The sequence below is a fragment of the Nothobranchius furzeri genome, chromosome 11, assembly GCF_043380555.1.
Source record: "Nothobranchius furzeri strain GRZ-AD chromosome 11, NfurGRZ-RIMD1, whole genome shotgun sequence".
Taxonomy (NCBI): domain Eukaryota; kingdom Metazoa; phylum Chordata; class Actinopteri; order Cyprinodontiformes; family Nothobranchiidae; genus Nothobranchius; species Nothobranchius furzeri.
In genome coordinates, this window is record NC_091751.1 from 69,657,292 (window position 1) to 69,680,583 (window position 23,292).

At 44.3% G+C, this 23,292-nt stretch overlaps 1 protein-coding gene across 1 annotated transcript in view; it reads left to right on the plus strand.

The window, feature by feature from the left end:
• Nucleotides 1–22,365, plus strand: part of mfsd8l2 (major facilitator superfamily domain containing 8-like 2) — a 46,067-nt gene extending 23,702 nt beyond the window's left edge. The window contains exons 7-11 of the mRNA XM_015957749.3: nucleotides 6,398–6,471; nucleotides 13,169–13,382; nucleotides 19,080–19,202; nucleotides 19,300–19,430; nucleotides 22,038–22,365. Coding sequence (XP_015813235.1) covers nucleotides 6,398–6,471; nucleotides 13,169–13,382; nucleotides 19,080–19,202; nucleotides 19,300–19,430; nucleotides 22,038–22,118 — 623 coding nt within the window. The 3' untranslated portion in view covers nucleotides 22,119–22,365. The remainder of the gene's footprint in view (nucleotides 1–6,397; nucleotides 6,472–13,168; nucleotides 13,383–19,079; nucleotides 19,203–19,299; nucleotides 19,431–22,037) is intronic.
• Nucleotides 22,366–23,292: the final 927 nt, after the last annotated feature.

Below are 23,292 nucleotides of genomic sequence, written 5' to 3' on the forward strand. Positions count from 1 at the left end.
GTATGAATGAAAGCAGGGGCGGATTTAGGACTGAAGAAGATCCAGGGCTTAACACACACACACACACACACATGCGCGCACACACACGTGACACGCACTAGTCAACATCATATATATGTGTCTTGTACCACATAATTTTTAATCTGAAGCTACATATTAAGCATTTGCAGGGCAGAGTATTGTTCCTGTTAGTGTTTAGTGTGAGATGATAGTAAATATTCCCTTTCTTGCTCCAACCACTTTACCTGATAGTAAGCTAACTTTAGGCAAACCAGCAGCACAACAAATATTTTCAAATAAGACTCACAAACCTGAGTCAACACCAGTCTCATCAAAGCTGGGGTTCTGTCGCCGTACTTTTGGTCTAAAAAACATCCTTATGTCCATCTTCACTCATGCGTTTCAGGCAGAGAGTGCAGAAGAAGCCGGCTGCTGAAGGGCTTCTTCTTCAGTGGTGGAGGCTCAGGCAGGCTGTATACAAACTACTGCCAGCTGCTCCCTCTCTGTTGGACTTTGGTACTGCATGTTACTTCCACGATTTAGATCCGGGGCTTTTCATAAAACATTCGGGGCTTCAGCCCAAGTAGCCGGGCCTAACGCCGCCCCTGAATGAAATGATAGTTATGCAGATAACAGATGATGAATCACATGATGGAATGTAAGCTAGATGTTTTAGTAAAACCTTAAGTATCTGCGAGAGCTTGCGGTGTCTGGGTTGTAAAGTCAGTTTGGTTGTATAGTTTGATAAGCTAAAGATATGTTTATAAAACCATCCGACGCAATTTGTGTCGATCCACGCACCCTTGTGTGAAGATCCCCACGTGATCCAGGGGGTCAGGAGGTTGAGATGGGCACTGCCAATGGCGTGAACCTCTGGTTTTAGAGCTCGTAGACAGCTCAGAGTACGACCCGTCTATTCTGGGTTATCTTCAGGTGACGGCAGGAAGTTGGAGAGTATATTTTGTGTCTAAGACTGTTCGGCGGCTCTTAAAAGAGCCTTTGTGTCTTAAATCACTCGCAAGCGTTGCAGAGAGGCGTTGACCTTGAGGTCAAAAGAAGGATGGTCTCAACAGCTTGTTCACCCGACTGGCCCTATCAAGTGAACAGCGAAGGCTGGCTAGAACAGGAAGTTTTCTAGCTTCTACTAACTTTATTGTTCATAAACGTAGATAAATCAGAATTTGACACGTTTAAGAAGGTGTTAACAAAGACCTCAGAAAGTCACTCAGATATTCAGCGGTTAACTCTTATGGGCTCGACACACGGGAGGCAACATCGCCTCTCCTCCATTCATTTTCAATGAGACATGCGCGACAAAGCCATAATCGCGGGTCTCCCTCCTACCAGGCGAAACGTAAAAAACGTGCGTGTGAAATTTTGCTGTTGTGCACGTGTCGTCCACAGGCGACCCAGCGACGCGATCCCAGAAAGTTGAAATATTTTCAACTTTTCATCGCTGTCGCTCGGACGAGGACCAATCAACGGAGGTTTCATTCACTGACCAATGAGCGGACAGGATGCTCCGCACACCTCCGAGCAAACATGGAGGAGAAGTTGATTATTATTATGTTTTATAGTAAAATCAGAAGTAAGATTTCACATAACTCTAGCAGCACCTTGTGAAACATCATATCTACCGCTTTATTAACTCTGAACCTCTTAAATAACCTTAATTCCCTCCAACCTGACACAGCCAAGCAAAACAACGGAAGTTTCGATTTCGCCATGGAACAGAACGCGTAGACGGCTTTGCCGCTGCCGCGGATCACCTCCCGTGTGTCAGGTAATAAAAGCGACAGCGACAAATTTCGCTTATCGCGGTCGTTTGTCGCCTCCCGTGTGTCGAGCCCATCAGTGTGAAGTGCAAATGCTATTCACACATTTTTGTGAAGTCAATGTTAAAACCTTCCTCTTACGATGTATGAGTATACTGATCAACAAATACTGATCTGGTGTAGTTTAAGATCTGAAATTAGTCATTGCAGGGTAAATATTCATTTTAACACATCATTGATTAGTGCACAAATTATTCAAACACTTTGGGATTTAACAAGAGATGATTATATGAGACTTATGCAATTATCAAGTTTAAAAAGGTCATTTGTTGTTCTGTCCTCACTAAGTGTTGTCCTCATGAGCGTAGACTCAGCTATACAGACAGCTTAACACTCTCCTCATCAAAATCCAAGAAAAAGGCTGTTGTGTCGAGTTGGATGATTTAATAAGGATAAAGTGTGAAACTGTTGACAAAACAGAAATAAAATCAACATTGCATCGATATATATGCATATATTACAGCAGTAAAGCTACACATCTATAAAACATGACATTTATCTGCTAAATGACATTCAGAATCACAAACTAAAACATCTAATTCAATAATATTGATTTAGATGCTTGTTAAATTAAAGCATCACAAAAACCACATGGCATTTGAGCTAAGTCAACCCAAAGTAGCTCAGCTTATGTGCAAAACTAGATTTGAACCATCAAATATATATCTTCCAAACAAATAATGATGCACACATGTTGTTTCAAAAATAACCAGCAAAACTACTTACAGATGATGCCATTTAATAACTAGTGAAGGCATGGATGGCAGCAGATTAATACAAGTGTGACTGCCTCTGGGTAGATCTTGAGGAAATGTCATTCACGGATAAAATACACAAAAGAACCACTAGAGGGCAAACAGCTGAACTGAAAACATCCAAATTCCATCACATTTATGATTCAAGGAAAACAAACTTTATTCTGAGTGAGTGTGCAGAAAGTCTGTCTTCTGCATGACTTTAGTTCCAGCCAAGATAATCTGTTTAGCTGACTTCATCCCCAGTTTCCCTCTCCCCACACACCCCACCCTCTGAACTTGTCGATCATTATAACAATAGTCTTCACTTCTTTCCTCTCCGACCGCTACCACTATGTCTCTGTCAACAACTGCACCTCACACATTGCCCCTGTCACCCATGGTGTTCCCCAGGGCTCTGTGCTGGGGCCCCTCCTCTTCATCCTTTACATGCTCCCCCTCTGTCACATCATATGCCAACATGGTCTTCATTTTCATTGCTACGCTGATGACACACAACTCTACATCTCCAGCAAATCTACCACCCCCAGTCATTCTTTCCACGATCTCAAATTCAAAGTCATTTTATTGTCATTTCTACCACATGTGCAGGACATACAGAGAAACGAAACTGAGTTTCAGTACACACAATTCAAAGATCAGACATACATGGGTAAGACACATGACAAGAATTGGTGACTGCGGTCATTCGCAACATGAGTCGCGCTACCTTAATAGATAGATGAAAAGGGTGTTACATGAGGATAAGCGGGGGTAAGGTAAAAAAAAAAGGCATAGCAGAGTTAGACCCAGCGGGGAGTAACTATTATGCAAAAAAAAAAAACAACAACTCCTTGACATAGAAGCACAAACAACACAGATACAACATCAGAGTCTGATGGAGAGGCGGGGATGGGCGGGATCCTGAAGCCTCCAATGGGAGCTGCCACTGCGGCGCATCGACCAGCTGCAGACCAACAGGTGGGAGGGAGAGATAAGGAACAGAGAGCACATTGAGTTTCCCACAGACGTCTCAATCTGAAGGAAGAGGGTGAAGGTCGGGACACAGCATCTGTCGGCATTCCTCCTTTCGTGGGGGTGTGTTGAGCAGCCTTGAGAGGCTGTCTTGGCGCCAGATAAGGATTAAACATGGCTTTGTTTGGGGCAGGCAGAGATAATTTTCCCCTCTTCCTTGGAGTCTATTAAGTGGTCATTCATGTCCACCGTGAAGCCAATTTTATGTGTTCTAAACATCTCCACATCGTCTGGTGACCCTTTCCGAGATGATATCCATCTTGCGTACTAATACAGGCAACGCCGCGAGGACATTATCCAGCTTACGGTTCACCTCGAGTAACGTCCCAGTCTGTGAGGTCACCGCACGAGCGGCACATTCCATGGGCACGGGTCACACTCCAATTGCTCCCGTCTTCCCAAATTTCCAGAAAATCAGATATCCTCCCACTCCAATCAGAAGAAATTCAGTGATCATCAGGCCGAATATCCACAAATCTTCCACGTCCTCGATGGACAACTGAGAGAGGCACACGAACCGCCAGACCTCCCAAGAATCGAGTGCATATCCCGCTGCGAATGTCCCCTCGGGACAGGTGGGAGCCCCCTTCTCCGTTCTCATCGTAGAAAAAAATTTGTCAATCGTGTTGAATGACCAGTTAATTAGGTCCATATTTCCAAAAGAGTAGTGGTTTCAGGAGAAATACAGAGAAGTGCTCTGTAGGCAGACGGGACAAGAGCCTTGGGGAAGCCGATAAGGGAGCTGAGAAAAAAGCGTCTGTACTCTCTGAAGGCTGAGAAGGAGGCCTCTCCGATATAAAACATTGGATTGTCACCAGCTTCCTCAAATTGAACTGCTCCTAAACAGAACTCATCATCACTGGTCCCAAATCTCTCCTACCCTCTATTCAAAATATTTCCCTCCAAATGTACAGCCTCACAGTGACTCCCTCCTCTACAGACCGTAATCTCAATAGACGTTCTGGATGTTTACCAGAACCTTTGTATCTGAAATAATTTTTAAATTCTGGGTGACAAAGTATTTGTTGTTGTTATAAGCTAAAGAATTAATTTATCAAAACGGCATCAGACACAATTCATGCTGTGCCTACGTACCCATTTCTGGAGACCCCCGTTTGGATCTGAGATGTCGAGGAGTCAGTGACCCCAACGCACGTGGCTTGTAGGAAAACCTCGATGTGACCAAATCAGTCCTGGGATGCCTCCCAGGTCACAACAGATAGATGAAATTGTTTGCTTTTAGAACAGCTGTTTCTGAATAGCTGAAGGAGCAAGTTGCTGCATGGCTGCAGGCAGCTTTGACGGCTTATCGAAAGCTTTGATGGTTCAAATAGTCCCTTCGGATTGGCCACTCCGAAGGTCTACTCAAAAACTGAATCACTCAGGAAGTGAGTTCTGTTTTAATAATTCTCATATTGTGATTACGTGGCCAATCAGGACAAAATAGGTTAAGAGGTGTTAACAAACAAACACCAGAACCCACGCCTTTTCCAGATACGAAGATGCTCTGATTTGTGGATAAGGAAATCACAGTGTGCATGCAATTACTTTAACTTTGCATCATGGAGAAATGGTGAGTGTGTGAGCTTGTCCAGTCACATACTCTGATTAAATAAATGGGTCATTGCAAGAACACATTCATTTCATCCTTCTTAATCTAAGCACAGATTAATCTACCTTATTAATTTAAGCACAGATGAATCCAAACCTTTCATTTTACACCTTGTCCATTCATTATCTGATTCTATTAACCATATTGTTCATTTCATTATATGATTTCATTATGAAAGTTCATGTTTTGTTCTGTGAAGCAAGGTATAGATAAGACGCTACTCGGCAGAGAGTCCTCGAGGAAGGAGCATGATGTTGACAATCTAAGTGTCAACACGCACTGTAGAATCTTTCTTGAAGCTCAGAAGATTGGAAGACCCACAGAGGCAGATTAATGTCTGAAGATGACCTGTCTGACAAGGCCAAAATATAGATGAAAACTGACCATTTCTGGATGCTACAAGTGCCATCTTTGACTCCTCTCTTTCCTTTAAGTCTCACATCTACAATATCACCAGGGTTTTGTTCTTCCACCTCCGTCCGTCCCTCTCTGACTCCACTGCCCCAACATTCATCTTTGCCTTCATAACCTCTAGACTGGACTACTGTAACAGCACTCTTTACGGACTTCCTTCCTCTGCCCTACAAAACTCCAATACATCCAAAACTCAGCAGCACGTTTACTCACCCACACCCGCTCCAGGGACCACATTACTCCGGTACTCAAACAACTCCACTGGCTCCCTGTTCCATACCGGATCAATTACAAATTGCTCCTCATCACCTACAAATGCCTCAATAACCTTATGCCATCCTATCTGACAGAACTTCTCCATCACCATTCTCCTATCTGGCACCTTTGTTCTGCTGACTCCAGTCTCCTTTCCCCTTTCAAAACAGCACCCCCCACCATGGGGAATCGAGCCTTTGCAGCCGCTGCCCCCACACTTTAGAACTCTCTCCCACTAAACATCAGGAATGCCACCTCTCTCTCTTTTTTCAAATCACTGCTAAAAACCCACTTCTTCAAATTGGCTTTCCCCTAATACTAACCCAGTATGCCCCCAGTTTTGTTCATTATTTTAATTTCATTATGTGTTTATTGTCTTTTTGTGAAGCGTCTTTGAGTGGCCTAAAAAGTGCCATATAAGATTGACGTATAACAATAATAATAATAATAACAATAATAATAATCATCATCATCATCTGTTGTTTCCATTCATTTCTCATGTTTCTCTGCAGAGTTCTTGAGAGAGGAAGTTGTAGTTCTCCTCACGGCTCAGTTCATCACTCTCTTCAACCAGACAGCGCTGGAGGTGAGAGCAGCTTTGTAATACAGCTAAAGTAAACACACAAGTAAAGTAAACATGACATGTTAGGGCTAGGGTCAGTGCTTTGTTGACCCATTCGTAGCTTTGATAAGACCTGCATTGACGTGAAAGACTTCATAACATTTCCAAGTGGGTTTAAGGACTGACTTCTGTGGATTCTAGTTCTCTCTGAGCTAATTTTTTGATTAACAGACATGATTTATTTGTCAGGCGGATTGGTTCGGCGTCTGCGGTGATGCGGACGCTGAGCCGATCTGTCATGGTGAAGAGGGAACTGAGCCAGAAAGCCAGGCTCTCGATTTACCGGTCGATCTACGTCCCAATCCTCACCTATGGTCATGAGCTTTGGGTAATGACCGAAAGAACGAGATCGCGGATACAAGCGGCCGAAATGAGTTTCCTCCGTAGGGTGGCCGGGCTCAGCCTTAGAGATAGGGTGAGGAGCTCGGACATTCGGGAGGGACTCGGAGTAGAACCGCTGCTCCTCCGGATCGAAAGGAGCCAGTTGAGGTGGTTTGGGCATCTGGTCAGGATGCCTCCTGGACGCCTCCCCGGGGAGGTGTTTCGGGCATGTCCTGCCGGCAGGAGACCCCCGGGTCGACCCAGGACACGTTGGAGAGGTTACTTCTCCAATCTGGTCCGGGAACACCTTGGGGTCCTGCCGGAGGAGCTGATGGGGGTGGCCGGGGAGAGTACGGTCTGGAGCTCCCTAGTTGGGATGCTGCCCCCGCGACACGGACCCAGATAAGCGGAGGAAGACGACGACGACGATTTATTTGTTCCATCTGAGATGAAGAAATCTATAGTCAAGACAATTTGGTGGTGGATTTATTTTTTAACTGAGTAAAGTGGCACCTGATCAGTTCTCTGACCTCTGTGGGCGGGGTTAGTGGGTGGGTACTACTGGGGCTCGAGTCCTGGATGTTTTCCGAAAAGCCACAAATTTAACCCTCCGGAGGCAGGCGTTGAAGATTTGCAACGTTAAAACCTACCTACCTGGTTACTCCACACACGTATTTCATCAGCATTTTTTAACTCAGAAGTTCCCCTGAAGGACCTAGTTGTTCGTCCTTTTATCAAAATTTAGTTTGAGCCTGAGACGGTTAAATTTGACTTTTGAAGGGTAAAAAAATTGTTTAGAATTGACATGCAGTACCTACGTCCACCAGAGAGGGAACAGTTGTGTAGAGTAGCCTGCTGGATTCTCCCCTGAAAAAGGGCTTCAGCTGCCTGCAGATGAAACTGATGTTAGGAGGTTTTATCTGGACTCATCAAACATTCCAGCTGTCCACAGAACTCAGAATTTCTAAACAGGAAATGACGTAACGGGCTAGTTTTGCATTCCAGCTTCCAACTCGACAAAAATAGATGCCACCAGCGTTGTTGAGTACTAAACCAACATAATTATATAACCAAGTATTCTCTGCCCTTCGACAGTTGACCCATACAATTAGAATAACATGACAAATCAAATGTAAAAATATGGATGCCAGGAAAAGCAAAAACCATAAACACCGGTCCAATTTGGCGCACCATAAAAGTACCAGTACTATAATGTACCAGTAAAGTTGTGCTGGAAAGAAAGCGAATGGCAGCAAAGTAGCCTAATGGTACGTAGGTGGTGAATAACAGAGAAGAGGATGCTCTGGGTGATGAAAATGTGTGAAGAGAGTAAAGTAGACGTACAAGAAAAAAATCTACAAAACAGAATAAATTATTTTTTATTTACTATAAATAATGTAATCATTTTAGTCTTTCAAGTTTTTCTTTTTACAAACTGCCAAAAATAAATATGTTTCAAATGAAAAGTAATAGTAAATCTAAACCTAATGAAATTGCTTTTAAACAATGTTTCTACAGAAATAAAATAAAAAAAGCCATAAACCGGTATTTTGCGGACCAGCACTTGGAGGTGACTGACGACTGTAGAAAATGATTTCTGCGACTCGGTCGGACCTCTGCACCGGCTGACAGGTGTTTAGACTCACTGCTTGTTAGAAAAGTGTTCTTGCTTTTCTGGGACAGTGCTTTTGAATGATGCTCTTCTACCACAATTCAAAAGCAATGCTTTAATTCAAGGCTCGAGAACAGTTACTTCCTCCAAGTGATCACCACTCTGAACGCACACATGCACCCAAAACTTTATATGTCATAGTTGTAATTATTTTAGGAATGTTCTCGGCCCGATTGTGTAAAGTCCTGATGACTGACATTTCGTGCTCATCAGGATATGGAGAGGCGGGGTACCCAGAGTAGTTTCTGCTCGTTAAATAACAACAGACAGCTACAGTTTATAGGCTTGACTCTCCCATATTCTGGTTAGAATTGACAAGGCTCCAGTATGAGAAGCAAAACGTCTTCAAGAAACCAAAAGTCCCGTTGCCTTCATTTGAACACTTTGGATTACCAAGTAATGTTTCTATGGTTACGTTGTGATTTCTTAGTAAATATTCTATTTAGTGAGAGGTAAACGTTATTGTATTTATCCTAATGAATGTATAATTCAACAGATAAACTAGTAGTAGCACATTCAATGTCAAAGAAAGTAAAATGTTATCAGGAGAGGGGGAATGTTTACCTTACCATCATTTATTTATAGAGCACATTTATGGGCTCGACACACGGGAGGCGACATCGCCTCTCCTCCATTCATTTTCAATGAGACATGCGCGACAAAGCGATAATCGCGGGTCTCCCTCCTACCAAGCGAAACGCGAAAAACGTGCGTGTGAAATTTTGCACTCGTGCACGTGTCGTGCACAGGCGACCCAGTGATGCAATCCCAGAAAGTTGAAATGTTTTCAACTTTTCATCGCTGTCGCTCGGACGAGGACCAATCAACGGAGGTTTCATTCACTGACCAATGAGCGGACAGGATGCTCCGTACATCTCCGAGCAAACATGGAGGAGAAGTTGATTATTATTATGTTTTATAGTAAAATCAGAAGTAAGATTTCACATAACTCTAGCAGCACCTTGTGAAACATCATATCTACCGCTTTATTAACTCTGAACCGCTTAAATAACCTTAATTCCCTCCAACGTGACACAGCCAAACAAAACAACGGAAGTTTCGATTTCGCCATGGAACAGAACGTGTAGACGGCTTTGCCGCTGCCGCGGGTCGCCTCCCGTGTGTCGAGCCCCTTAAAATGCAGCATGGGAGCTGCCCAAAGGCTGGACCAAATCACAACTAATCAAAGCAACAAAAAACAGGATAAAAATACTGATCAATAAAAGCAAATTAAACATGAGGAACACTAAGAACACATTAAAACAAAACGAGTCACTGTCTAAAAGCCAAGTCGTAGAAGTGTTTAGGTTTAAGTGGTTAGCAGCAGTGTGCTAGTCGATGGCCCCCTCCATGAGGCCACCACAGCTCAGCAGAACATCATTGTAGCTTCTTCTGGGGAGAAAACCATTCAGAGAAAAATACAGCTAACAGCTGAAATAGTAGGAAATAATGCCGTCCTCATCACCACCGTCCATTTCTATGGTTTTGTCTTCTGAAGATGAAACAACTCTTGTTTCATTGTTAGGTGTGACATCAGATGGTTCAGTTCTGAATAAAGTAAACAAAGGTTTTAGTCTGACACCAGAGACTTTTTATAAAAACTTGAAACATGAACATGGTTGTATTCCTCATTAATTCTCTATTGAACTTCCACACAGGAACAAACCTACTTTTTTAACGTTCTCTGACTGATGTGACACCCATTTACAGAGACAACTTAGTACTCACATGTGTGAAGATCCCTTGGTTAGACTGTCACCGTGCTCCATCACCCCCTTTCCAAATCATGTCTATGAAAAATCACGAGGATACAGTTAGAATAAATACAGATTTTTCACATTTTATCCAGTTACAACTTCATTTTTTGGACAGCTCTTGTATCTATAAACAATGTTTTATTACTATATGCTGTATTCCAACATTATTGTTATACTTTCAGAAGTATGTGCATTACTTTTCATTTTTTAGCAGATACACACTTTGTTTATAATAAACAATCACAGGCTAAAAGATAATCTTCTTGGTGAAGACATTGAGGCCTAGTCCACACGTAGCCGGGTTTTTTAAAAACGAATATCCGCCCCTCCAAAAACTTGCATCCACACCACCTCGTTAAAAAAAAACTCTGTCCACACGTACCCGGATAAATACGTTGTTAAGGACATGCCAGACCTGTAGGGGGCAGTACTTCCCCCGTTCTTAACCTCGTCCTTCGTCTGTGGTCTTCCGCAAGCAGCAGTAATTCCGCTTGCAAAAACAAACAAGCAAAAAGCGCTTGGACGATTGATAAAGCGAGCGCAGCTCTGAGGGCATCCATGCTGTCGGCTAGTGTAAACACAGGTCGCACACGTGATGTCAGCATTTTTTGTCGCGGAAAGTGACGTTGCGGACCTTAAAACTCCGGTTTTGTCTGTCCACACGCAGACACCCAAAACGGAGAAAACGCAGATCTTCACTTTGGCCGGAGTTTTTAAAATGATCAGTTTTCGTGTGGATGACAGTCCAAAACGTAGAAAAATATCTACGTTTTGGCAGATCCCCGGCTACGTGTGGACAGGGCCTTAGGCAGCCATCCTAAGCCTTCATCAGATTCTGCAGGGGCTGCTAATTACTCATTTTCAAAGATACTTTACTAATCCCAGAGGGAAATTAGAGTTTATTATTTTAATCAAATCTGTAATGTTTAAACAGAAAAACTCTAAATCAGACACCAGCCAGAACTCAAAGCCCAACAGGCTAACAAGGCTGGTGTAGCGTTGAAGTGCCAGCAAACAGCCGATGTTTATATGTTTCTGCTCAGAAACAACCGATTCTAACAGGTAAATTATCTCCCAAGTCTTTATAAAACTATACAGAACACGCTAATCCCTCGTTTAATCAAATCTGTAGCATTCTAACTGGGAAACATCTAAAAACAGGCTACGCTAATGCTAACCTCTAGCACCACTACTTTATACAACAGTCTGATATGGCATAACGGGCTCGATACACGGGAGGCGACATCGCTTCTCCATTCATTTTCAATGAGACGTGCGCAACAAAGCAATAATCGCAGGTCTCCCTCCTACCAAGCGAAACGCGAAAAACATGGGTGTGAAATTTTGCGCTCATGCACAGGCGACCCAGCGACGCGATCCCAGAAAGTTGAAACATTTTCAACTTTTCATCGCTGTCGCTCGGACGAGGACCAATCAACGGAGGTTTCATTCACTGAGCGGACAGGATGCTCCGTACACCTCCGAGCAAACATGGAGGAGAAGTTGATTATTATTATGTTTCATAGTAAAATCAGAAGTAATATTTCACATAACTCTAGCAGCACCTTGTGAAACATCATATCTACCACTTTATTAACTCTGAACCGCTTAAATAACCTTAATTCCCTCCAACCTGACACAGCCAATCAAAACAACGGAAGTTTCGATTTCGCCATGGAACAGAACGCGTAGACGGCTTTGCCGCTGGCCGCTGCCGCGGATCGCCTCCCATGTGTCAGGTAATAAAAGCGAAAGCGACAAATTTCGCTGTTCGAGGCCGTTTGTCGCCTCCCGTGTGTCGAGCCCATAAGGGTAAACCCTACACTTACCCCTGGCTATAATACACAAATGATAAAATCCCGTTTGGCTCAACTCGCTGGTGACTGACCCTCGTTCTCGTTGACTGACGGCTCCCTCTGGTGGAAAAGCAGCGCCAATGGTCAACGCAGTAGGCTTGCAGAAATTATTCGTGTAGCTGTAGAGGCCAGGGGAGGGACTATCACTAATCGGGGCTAAGCCCCCGATCGTTCTCGATTCTAAAACCACCTCTGCTGACGTCATTGTAACAGTGCATGAAGGTATGTGACCTTGCGACACCCCTCCATTACTCTGAACTACTCGCAACTCAGAACAGAGTAAATCTGGACTCTGTGTCATCAATTATTTTGACTTCATGTAGTGTAGAGTTGCAACGGACCCTCTGGTGGCTGGCTGCAGAGCATCTTGGATAGTTTTTTCCCACGTATAGAGAGTTGAGTCGTATTGTCTGTGATATCTTCACCTTCACAAAGAGAGCCACGAGGAGCAGGTTGTGCAACTTAGCTAGTTTAATAGCAGAACATGTGGTTTTCTCCACTGTCCAGCTAAGAGGGTGGTTACAGCGCCTCCTCTGCTGCTGCCTGGTGACGGGGAGTGGTAGTACACCAAATAAGCATTTACAAAACTACATCAATGTACCACATCATCCTTACTCTTGTGTTTGTTTTTATCAGTTTTATTACGCAATGCATGATGGGTATATGCCGCAGCACCTAGGTGGCATTCTGTATGTTTATAAAGTGCCATGTAAATAAATGTGGAGTTGAGATAAGCTAAGTTGGCTTGAGTTAACCTGCAGCTGCATGGTCAGATATTGTGTTTACTCATATTTTTAATGGTAATTGGTGGTGTTTGTATACATGAGTGTGGAGGTGTCTTTCAGCCCCACATCCCAAGTCTCAGACTCTGAACCAATAACACAACATGGCAACGCCACTCAATGAGACATTTTGGTTTCACTTGCTTCAGATGCTGTTTTTAGTGATTGTGTACGCTGAAGTTTGTGCCAGGAGGCTCCTACATGTGTTTTTGGTTACATGCAGGTCATGATTTTCTCCTCTCCTGACTAAAGTATGTTCTGAACCAACCCCAGACCATGGTGACTCCTCTGACCCAACGCTACTTCAGCTTTGGTGAGCTGGCCAACAGTCTGATGTACAGCCTGTGTGGGGTGGAGGTCATCCTGGGCTTCTTCTTCGTGCGCTGGCTGAGCGGGAAGGTGGCAGACCGTGTGGTGCTGGCTGCGGGCCTGGTCATCTGCTGCAGCTCCTGTATCTGGTGTCTCATTTTTCTCTGCAAGCCACAAGGTGCTAATCTGCATGTGAAAACACACAAACACACCCAGACACACACGAACTCTTTGTTTCTGAGCCAGTGCTCTCCGAACGACTGGTGTCTGTGTGTAGACCGCAGCAGAGCCATATTGGGTTTCATAGCGTCTGAAGTGAATGGGCTCTGAATGATTTCATTCAGGCACTGGTGGACCAGCAGGAGATCACACAGGCAAGCTGGATCCTGTGTGTTCATGTTGGCCTGTGTGTGTTGCAGCTCGTCACGTTCATGGCTCTGATTACAAGTGACGGGTGCTGGTGCTGAGCACTGCCTGTGTACACATAAGTGGATTACAGTAATCTAGTTAGAGAAAAATGCTATTTGTAAAAGCGTAGCCTACATTTGTTCCCCATTTGTTACAGTTGCACTCAAACCCACGAACACAAAACTACCTGAGAAGAAATGACTCCGCCTCTAGGAAACTGGTTTAATTAGCCAAAATGTCTTTTCATTTTCAGGTTAGAAATGTGCAGCTGAACAAGGAAAAACATCCAACCATTCATGTGGGCACTAATTCACACAAACGTGTGCATGATGCAAAGCAGCGAACAAAAGCCAAGTGGCCGCCAGCTTGGCAGGACTTCCATTTTCTGACGGAGCTATCTGTGGCGGTGCCAGCCCGTTTGTAGAGGGGACGTAAAAACCAACGGGGATGAAACGGGTTGCTCTGTCCTCACGTAACCATTCATTAAAGGGACTTTACGGAGTTTTGAATTTTTATGCTCGCGATTGCCCCCTCAGGCCAAAAGCGTCACGGCAGCTTCAATAGTAGGCTCGTGCACGAGGCGCGCATGCTGCACGTGCACACTCCTTAACGAAAATAACAGCTGAGATAGTCCCTTGTGTGTGTGTGTGTGTGTGTGTGTGTGTGTGTGTGTGTGTGTGTGTGTGTGTGTGTGTGTGTGTGTGTGTGTGTGTGTGTGTGTGTGTGTGTGTGTCAGAGGACAGAGGACAGGAGAACGTGCAGCTAATTAATTAAATAATTTGGTTCTGTAGCTTTCTCTTCAGCACAGCCGACAAAGGTTGATGATGGGTCAGTCCTCCTGCATGCTCAGATCATTCCCTTCCCTTGCTTGAAAAATTGTTCCAAAATGAAAGTTGAACCCACATCTTTTTTATCTGTGAATTCAATGCCGTTCGGCGAGTCTCAAATAAAAATTTGGGCATCTTACTGTAAAAATATACCATTAATGTAAAAAAGAAACTCTAAATAAACTATGTTCACATCCAGAATCAAACCCAGGACTTCTGCACGGGACTCCAACATCTTTCTTGATGAGCTAAAGCGCCAGTGACGTCTTTGGTATCTGTAACATTTATATCCTTGATGACAGCTGAAACAACGTTCAAAGAACGGTTCGGAGTGAAAATGGCTATTTTGTTGCTAATTTGCAGGAAATATCTAGAAGAAAGTTCTACAGAAAGTAGCTAAGGGTCCTCAGAAATGTAGCTAGCTTTGTCACTAGGCGTTAGGAACAGCGACAAAGTGGCACTGCCTCTCTCTCTGCTGCTAAAGCTACGGATAGCAAATGCTACGGGCGATGCCTGAGCGTGAACGCGCATGAAGCAGCCTGCTCGACCCGAGCATCTCTCTTTTTCTGTGATTTTACAGAAAAACAGGCAATCACAGTAAAAATGCCAGGGCTCATTCTACAGGACCAGGGCATTGCAGGAGAATGTATGAAGAAGACATTTATTATTTCTATACATGTTTTGGCTGTCACACTTCCATAATGCCCCTTTAAAAAACCCAACACTATTTAAAATCTATTCTAAAGACATGCATGAGACAAATTTACAGACATAATTTATATTGGGGCAATTCCATTAAAGAAAGAAAAACACAAAACTCGCAGGGTTTCACTTATGTGACTGCATCCATCCATTTTCCATACCCTCTTATCCACGCAGGTTCGCGGGGGGCCGGCGCCCATCTCCAGCAGTCTTCGGGCAATCAGGCGGGGTACACCCTGGACAGGTTGCCAGTCCATCGCAGGACAACACAGAGACACACAGGACAAACAGACAAGCACACATTCACACCTGGGGACAATTTAGACAGACCAGGTGACTGCAGTCACGCCAAACTCAAAGGGGGGACAGGAATGTGCTGGTCCTCTATGAAACAGCGTGATGGATGGAAACGAGTACACTAAGGTTTTAAATGAGCTGGCATAGATGAGATATACAAGGTTTAGGTTGTGACACATATAGTTTAAAAAAGTCAGACTTTCAATCAATCAATACTTTATTAATCCCAGAGGGAAATTAGAGTTTCAGCACACACAATTCAGAGATCAGACATACATGGGCAAGACAAGAATTGGTGACTGTGGTCATTCACAACCCTGAGTCGCGCTACCTTAATAGAGGTAAGAGGGTTACATGGGGATTGGTTCAGGTGGAGGGAAAAAATACCATTATATATATATATATATATATATATATATATATATATAGCCATGCCCTGTTGTGGGGGGCTGGGGGTGCGTCGACATGGTCGGGACATAGAAGGGGGTGCGCGGCTAAATAAGTTTGGGAACCGCTGCCATAGACTATAACTGGATTCTATTTGAAGCGGTGCCACTCTGTTCCGCTGATGCTTGCAGTGTGAAACTGGAGCAAGCCTAGAGCAGCATAACTAAAGGGATGAGCCAGGATGAAGAAATCTAGCCCTAACTAGAAGGTTTATCAAAAAGAAAAGTCTAACACCTAGTCTTAAAATAGGGTGTCTGGAAACAGGAAGTTTGGGGAAAATCATTGAGTAACGTTTTTTAAGCACATTTAACAGAAAGAACATCAAAGTCCTTCATAAAAACCTGTAGAATAGAGAGAACATACATAAATCTACATAAAATCATAGAGCTTATTATTCTAACACTAGTGTGAACATGCACTTTTGAAAAGATAAAACAGAGTATCACGAAATAAAAATTCACTTAAAAGACTGAGTAAACACACGTGTTGTTACTTCACTGAGGTTGAAGAGCACAAGGCCAGGGGAAGAGTGATCCACAGTGTTGGGGCCACCACCTAAGAGGCCTGATCACCCCTTTCATTTCATTTCATTTCATTTCATTTCATTATAAAGCCCCTTCTGCGATCAATGCAGACGCCCAAGCTGCTGAACACAACACAATTGAAACATAAAACCATCAGAATAAAATATAACAATCGTAAAACCAACATAAAATCAATTAACAGAGGAGAGTAAAAGCAAAAAATTAAATCCTGAAAAAGATTAAGAGGCCGGGGCATCGAAACCAGGTAAAATTTGCTAAACCTGAAATGCCTTGACGAAAAAAAATGGGTCTTAAGGCGAGTCTTAAAAACCCCCAATGAGGGTGACTGACGCACCACCAAAGGCAACTGGTTCCAAAGTGCAGGTGCCAACACCGAGAACGCACAATCCCCCCGTGACCTGCACTTAGTGCGTGGAATGATCAACAGCTCCCTGCCGGCTGAGCGAAGGGCCCGCGAGGGGGCGTGTCTATGCAAAAGTTTGCCTAGATATGCTGGAGCCGTTCCTTGTAAGGCCCTGTATGCCAGCACCAAGACCTTGAATTTTGCCCTGTATTGCACAGGCAGCCAATGAAGGGATGCCAACACAGGGGTGATATGCTCCCTGAGCCTAGTGCCGGTCACGAACCTAGCGGCTGAGTTTTGTACTAACTGCAAGCGTGCTACCGCACCCTGACTAAGGCCAGCATACAGTGCATTGCAGTAGTCGAGACTTGAAAGAACAAAAGTGTGTGTGACAGTCTCTAGATGTACTCTGGACAGCAGGGGCTTAATTCTGGCTAGTCGGTGCAAGTTAAAAAAACACGATCGCACAACCTGGTTGATTTGCGTGTTGAATTTTAGGGCTGAGTCCAGTTTCACTCCTAAATTTCTGATGGTGGTCTTCATGTTGGATGCTAAAGGGCCCAGATTCAAAGCATTGCGTGGGCGTGTAGACATGCCAGGGCTAAGTACAATTACTTCAGTCTTAGCATCATTCAGATGTAAAAAGTTTGTAGCCATCCAGGGGCGCACATCCTCTAAGCTTTGATATTGACCCATCGACCCCCCGCTGAAGGGGGAGGTAGATCTGACAGTCGTCAGCATAAAAATGAAAACACATACCAAACCACCGAAGAAAATTCCCCAACGGTATTAGGTAGATGGCAAAAAGAAGCTGACCCAGTACAGACCCCTGTGGCACACCCCACTTGAGTCCCGCCCAGGTCGAGGAGGTTTCACCTACACAAAAAACTCCCCTGGTCCTACACTTAGTGTGAAGCACGACCAGTAATCTCTGACCCGAGGATCTGAGGGAACTTGATGGACTGTAGTCAGCAGCTCTGAGGTGTACTCAGGAGCTGGACCATGCAGAACTCTGAAAATGAGAACCAACCAGGACCTTAAACCGGGAGCTAGCGAACATCTTCCTGGTGCACGTGAAAAGTCTGGCATTAAATCTGAAAATGTAAGGCATTACACTACTTTTGCATTACTTGAAGTAACTTTCCCCAAAACAACTTCAGTATGAATCTGGTCATGTGACGCTCAGTGAGCTCATGACATATATGTGGAAGGTGATGTGGTGTCTGAGCTAGGATTGCTGTTGTAAACAGTCAGATATAATAACAGTACTTTAAAATGATTGTTTATTAAATAAAAGCAACAACAATCTGTACTCTCAGCACGCTGCCATCTTATATTAACTGAGCAGGGAGTGAGGTGGTGGGGGCTCCAAGCCTATATTTGCCTTGGTCCTCAAATGTCTTGATACGGCCCTGGATGTGGGACTGACTTCTGGGGTGATCTGATTCTATCACACGTATAAATATTAAATGCTTATATATTATTGCTTTTCACTGGTAAAAATGTGTATTGGGGATAAATCTACCTACTTTTTTTTCTAGATGTTATTAGAATAATTTCCGGCCCTTTCTCTCTCTAACCTTCCTGCATGCTGCATGTTTTCTCCGTCTTCCAGAAAAACTGTTTCCTAATTTCCTACTTTCTAACTAACCAGCCAAAGGGATCTACCGAACACAAACTAAAAACAAACTTAACATGCGCTGCGCTCCAGCAGCAATGAGCTGAAATCACCGGCGCACAGATTATGAACTCAGCTGAAAAGTACATGAAGTACCAGAGAATAGGGGCTGATATAAACGATCACAAATGAATGACTTTGTTTTGGTGGAGTGATTTTGTGAATATAACAGCGGCCGCGCGCAGGACGCAGCTGGAGTACTTGAGCCGTTACCGCTGCGTCCTCTCTGCTCAAAGAATGCCCGCAAAGCTGAGTCCATAAATGACGTCATATATGTGGATACTGGATCTTTTTTCAGGCTTCCTGCAATTTGAATTTTTGGGAAACCCACATCTTGATTCTGGGTTTAAAAATGCGTTGTAATTACTGCATTACTGACAATTGTACCGAGTAAATATTACCATTTTCTTTCCCTGTAATGCCTTACATTACCACATTACAGCAAAAAGCAATGCATTACAGTAATTAATTACTTTTGTACCGCGTTACTCCCAACACTGCTCAGTTCTGAAGTATTCCTTAGTTGAACTAAATCTTCCCGACTACGTGGTGTGTGTGATATTCCACCAAGGTTTCAGAGATTCCACTGGGCTTTTAAAATGTTATTTGTTTGTTTATTTTCTGCCAGGCGGATATGAGTGGGAGCTGACGGCCTTCATCATCGGAGTGTTTCTGCAGCTGCTGGGACTTCCCTTTGTTGCCGTGTCTCAGGTGTCGCTCTTCTCTAAAGTCACAGCAGAGAAAACACAAGGTTCAAAGAGTTCATGTCTGCTGTAATAATGATAATTATATGGAGTTATTCCTAAGTGTTTCTGTAAGCTTGAATTATATTGATTCCTCATTAAAAGGGTTCAGCCAAGGAGTCCGACGCTCTGTAGGAGGCCTGGCCACCATCTTGGGTCCTCTTTGGGCTGGAGGGCTGACCAACAATCTGTACCTAATGCTGGGCATGATGCTGACTCTCCTCATCATGATAACAGTAAGCTGAACGAGGTCTCGTACTGCAAACACATTACATCTTCTTAGTTTGTCCACACAGAGGCAATGGAGGCAGGGTAGGCAGCTGGGGGTCAAATGCCAGCTGTGCTTCAGGTCAAGATGGACAAACCAGGAGTTGGAAATGGTCCAATCTGACCTCTGACCCTGGAGATGGTTGTGGGTTCATGTCCCAGACATACGTGGACTCACCTGTCTGGTACCACAAACAGTGTCACATTCAAGTCCCTTAAAACTCCTTTCTTCTCCATCCTGATGCTCAGGTTGAACTTGGTCAGTCTGCCGTCTGATTGGCTGACTATTTAACAAACAGGTGTACCTAAGAAAGGGGCCGGTGGCTCTAGGCTGGTATGTCCTGATTCACCTCCATTTTTTATAACCTAATCAGGATTATTTTCTGGAAATTTCTGTTCAAATCCATTCTGACAGACAAGCACAGACAGGCAAAAACATTATCAGCCAGCAGGCAGATCCGATTAACAAGCAGATGAACAAGAGGGTCACTTACTTACAGTAAAATGACCAATGGCCTGTCTTTGGTAGCTCCTTGTTGGGATCTGCAAGCCCTCAAATGACTTTCCAACATAACCAGTCATTCACTCCAGGTGGTCATGAGCCTCGGCTGCCCTGGGGCGCACTGACAGAGGCAAGGCTGCTGAGCACAGGCACCACACCACCAGCTCCTCCGGCCACCACCAGCAGGCAAGGAGGGTCAAGTGTTCCCAAAGACACAGCGACAGACCTGCAATCCTCCGGTTACGGGGCAGAAACTGAACTCCTGTGCCACAATCCTGGACTGCTTGGAGAAGGTCAAGTTGTGGATGGCTCAAAATGTATTGTTCTTCAACCAGAATAAAACTGAGACTGTCCTGTTCTGCCCGAAAAACAAACATGGATGTGCCCAAGGGATTGACTCCTTCATTAGCACCTTTTGAGAAGGCGGTGGTCACCAACCTGGGGGTGAAGTTGGATGGTGAGCTCACACTGGACACCCAGGTCAATGGAACAATCAGATCCTGCTACTTCCATCTCAGGAGAATAGCTAGCCGCTGCTATCTCCTAAACATCTGGAAACGGTCATCCACGCCTTCATTACCACCAGACTGGTCTACTGTAACTGGCTTTATGCAGGCATCCAGCAGGCCTCCATAGCGAAACTGCAGAAGGTCCAAAACGCGGCAGCCAGGTTACTGACTGGTACCAGGAGATCTGAACACATCACGCCTGTCTTGGCATCCCTACACTGGCTTCCAGTCTCTTTTAGAGTTTCGTTTAAAGTTCTGGTGTTTGTTTTTACATGTTTACATGAGTTGTCTCCACGTTATCTATCGGATCTGATCCAGCCTTATGTTCCCTCAAGGAACCTTTGGTCAGCACAACAAGGACTGTTGGTCGTTCCTAAACACAGACTACAATCTCGAGGGGGTCGTGCTTTCTCGGTGCTGGGGCCGAGGCTCTGGGATGAGCTACCTGCATGGGCTAAACAGGCCACCACGCTCGGCAAGTTTAAGGCCCTGTCCACACGTAGCCGGGGATCTGCCAAAACGTAGATATGTTTCTACGTTTTGGTCTGTCATCCACATGAAAACGGAGTTTTTTCACACGAAAACAGATCTTTTTAAAAACTCCGGCCAAAGTGAAGATCTGCGTTTTCTCCGTTTTGGGTGTCTGCGTGTGGACAGACAAAACCGGAGTTTTAAGGTCCGCAACGTCACTTTCCGCGACAAAAAAAATGCTGACATCACATGTGCGACCTGTGTTTACACTAGCCGGCAGCATGGATGCCCTCAGAGCTGCGCTCGCTTTATCAATTGTCCAAGCGCTTTCTGCTTGTTTGCTTTTGCAAGCGGAATTACTGCTCCTTGCGGAAGACCACAGACGAAGGACGAGGTTAAGAACGGGGGAAGTACTGCCACCTACAGGTCTGGCATGTCCTTAACAACGTATTTATCCGGGTACGTGTGGACAGTTTTTTTTAAACGAGGTGGTGTGGATGCAAGTTTTTGGAGGGGTGGATATTCGTTTTTAAAAAACCCGGCTACGTGTGGACTAGGCCTAAGAGCCAGCTGAAAACACTCGTTTATTCTTTAGCTTTTATGCAGGAAGAGTCCCGTTAACTGATGGCTTTGTACTTTTTGCTGCCCCGCCTAGATTTTATCTGCATGTTTTTGTTGGTTTTTAAATGGTTTTATATTTTTTAAATTTACTTTAATGTTTATTTCTGCTGTGCAGCGCTTTGTTTGGTCCTTGGGCCGTGTGAAGGTGCTTTATAAATAAAGTTTTAGTTAGTTAGTGAGTTAGTACAATCATCCTGCATGAACTACTTTATATGCAGCATAACTAAACAGTTTGGTTTTTCTCCACCATAGGTGTCTCTTCATCCCACATGTTGGACCCTTAACTGTTTTCACACAAAACCCAACAAGTTCAATGGTTAAAATGCATTTTTAACGTTTGGCGCAAGTAGCTGTGATAAAACCGGAGCCATAGGGAGTTCTTGCAGAAACCCTCACCTCTGCATGCTGCTGAGACACTCATGACGCTGCACTCTGTGTTCTCTGAAGCAGCATGGCTCTGTGTGTGTCTGCAGGTCATGACGATGCTGTCCTACGAGCAGCTGCTCGAGCCCAGAGAGGTGCAGAGTGCCCAGAGCTCTGACAGCGGAAGCTAAATACAAGCCGGACGGAGGAAACTCTCCACTCTGCAGATCCGCACACGCCTTTTGAAGCGTTGCACTTCGGCTCTCATCAGACTGTCGTTAACAGCCTGTTAATTATATTTGACACAAGGGGGCACCGTTGCCCTTGTGTTGAATATTCAGAGGCACAGTTGAAGATGAGAGCCTTTATTTTGAAACAGAACTATTTTTATCTCCAGCTGTTGATGGAAATAAATAAAAATCTGGTTTTTCTGTGTGACCTGTGAACCAAAGTTTGGTTTGTTTTCCTCAGCTTTCTTCCTCTCGGAGAAGGAATAAAGCCCCGTCTCTTAAAATGAAGCAGGTGACACAATGAGCGCAGAAGTGGAGCTGTCAACATCTTAGCGGCTCCACATCAGAAAAGCTGACAACACAAGACGGTCGAACAGAATCGGGCGTCTCAGGTTTGTTGGTAAAGTAAAACTCGAGCCTTGAAGACGTGAATATAATTAAAGCAACTGTTCTTGTGCACAAATAAGACCCTCCTAAAGAAACTCCAGGTGAAAAAGAAAAGTTTCCAACTGCATTTTGTCACTAAAGCTGGTGATTTAAATTTTAATTGCCTGCATTCATAATTCACAACTCGACAAGGTGTGAGTAGTGTGTAGTCAGCTGTTCCTGCCTGCATTCTCCTTTAGGATGTGCTGCGTGCTGCAGCTCTCCAGTCGAGAGAGAAATGCTGTAAGCAACATCAAGGCATTGTCGATTCTCTTTGTAGCAGCGTGCACGGGCTCGGCCACTCTGTGTTTTTGCATAATTGCAGATAAGACTCGGTAACCTTTCCAGTTTTCTGCACTCGGCATGTGATGTTTGCCTTTTTGCCTGAAATGGAAATTCTAATCTGTGGGACTCAAGGACATAATATGTATAAGTACTTTCATGCCCTGATCAGCATACTGAGGATCTTGACATTTTCAGGCAGATAGCAGGGTGTGTGGATTCAGGTCAAGCCTGAATTCACTTACTTTGAACGACAGCTCTGTCTTTCAGGTTAATTCCTGACGTCTCGCATTTTACAAGAACCCAAATAACGAAGAGAAGCTGGATTTAAAATGGGAGGATTTATGTTTCATAGCTAAATTGAATGAAAATCTCTTGGGAATCAGCAGAAAAAACATGTAGGATTCAAACTCAACACATTCCTCTT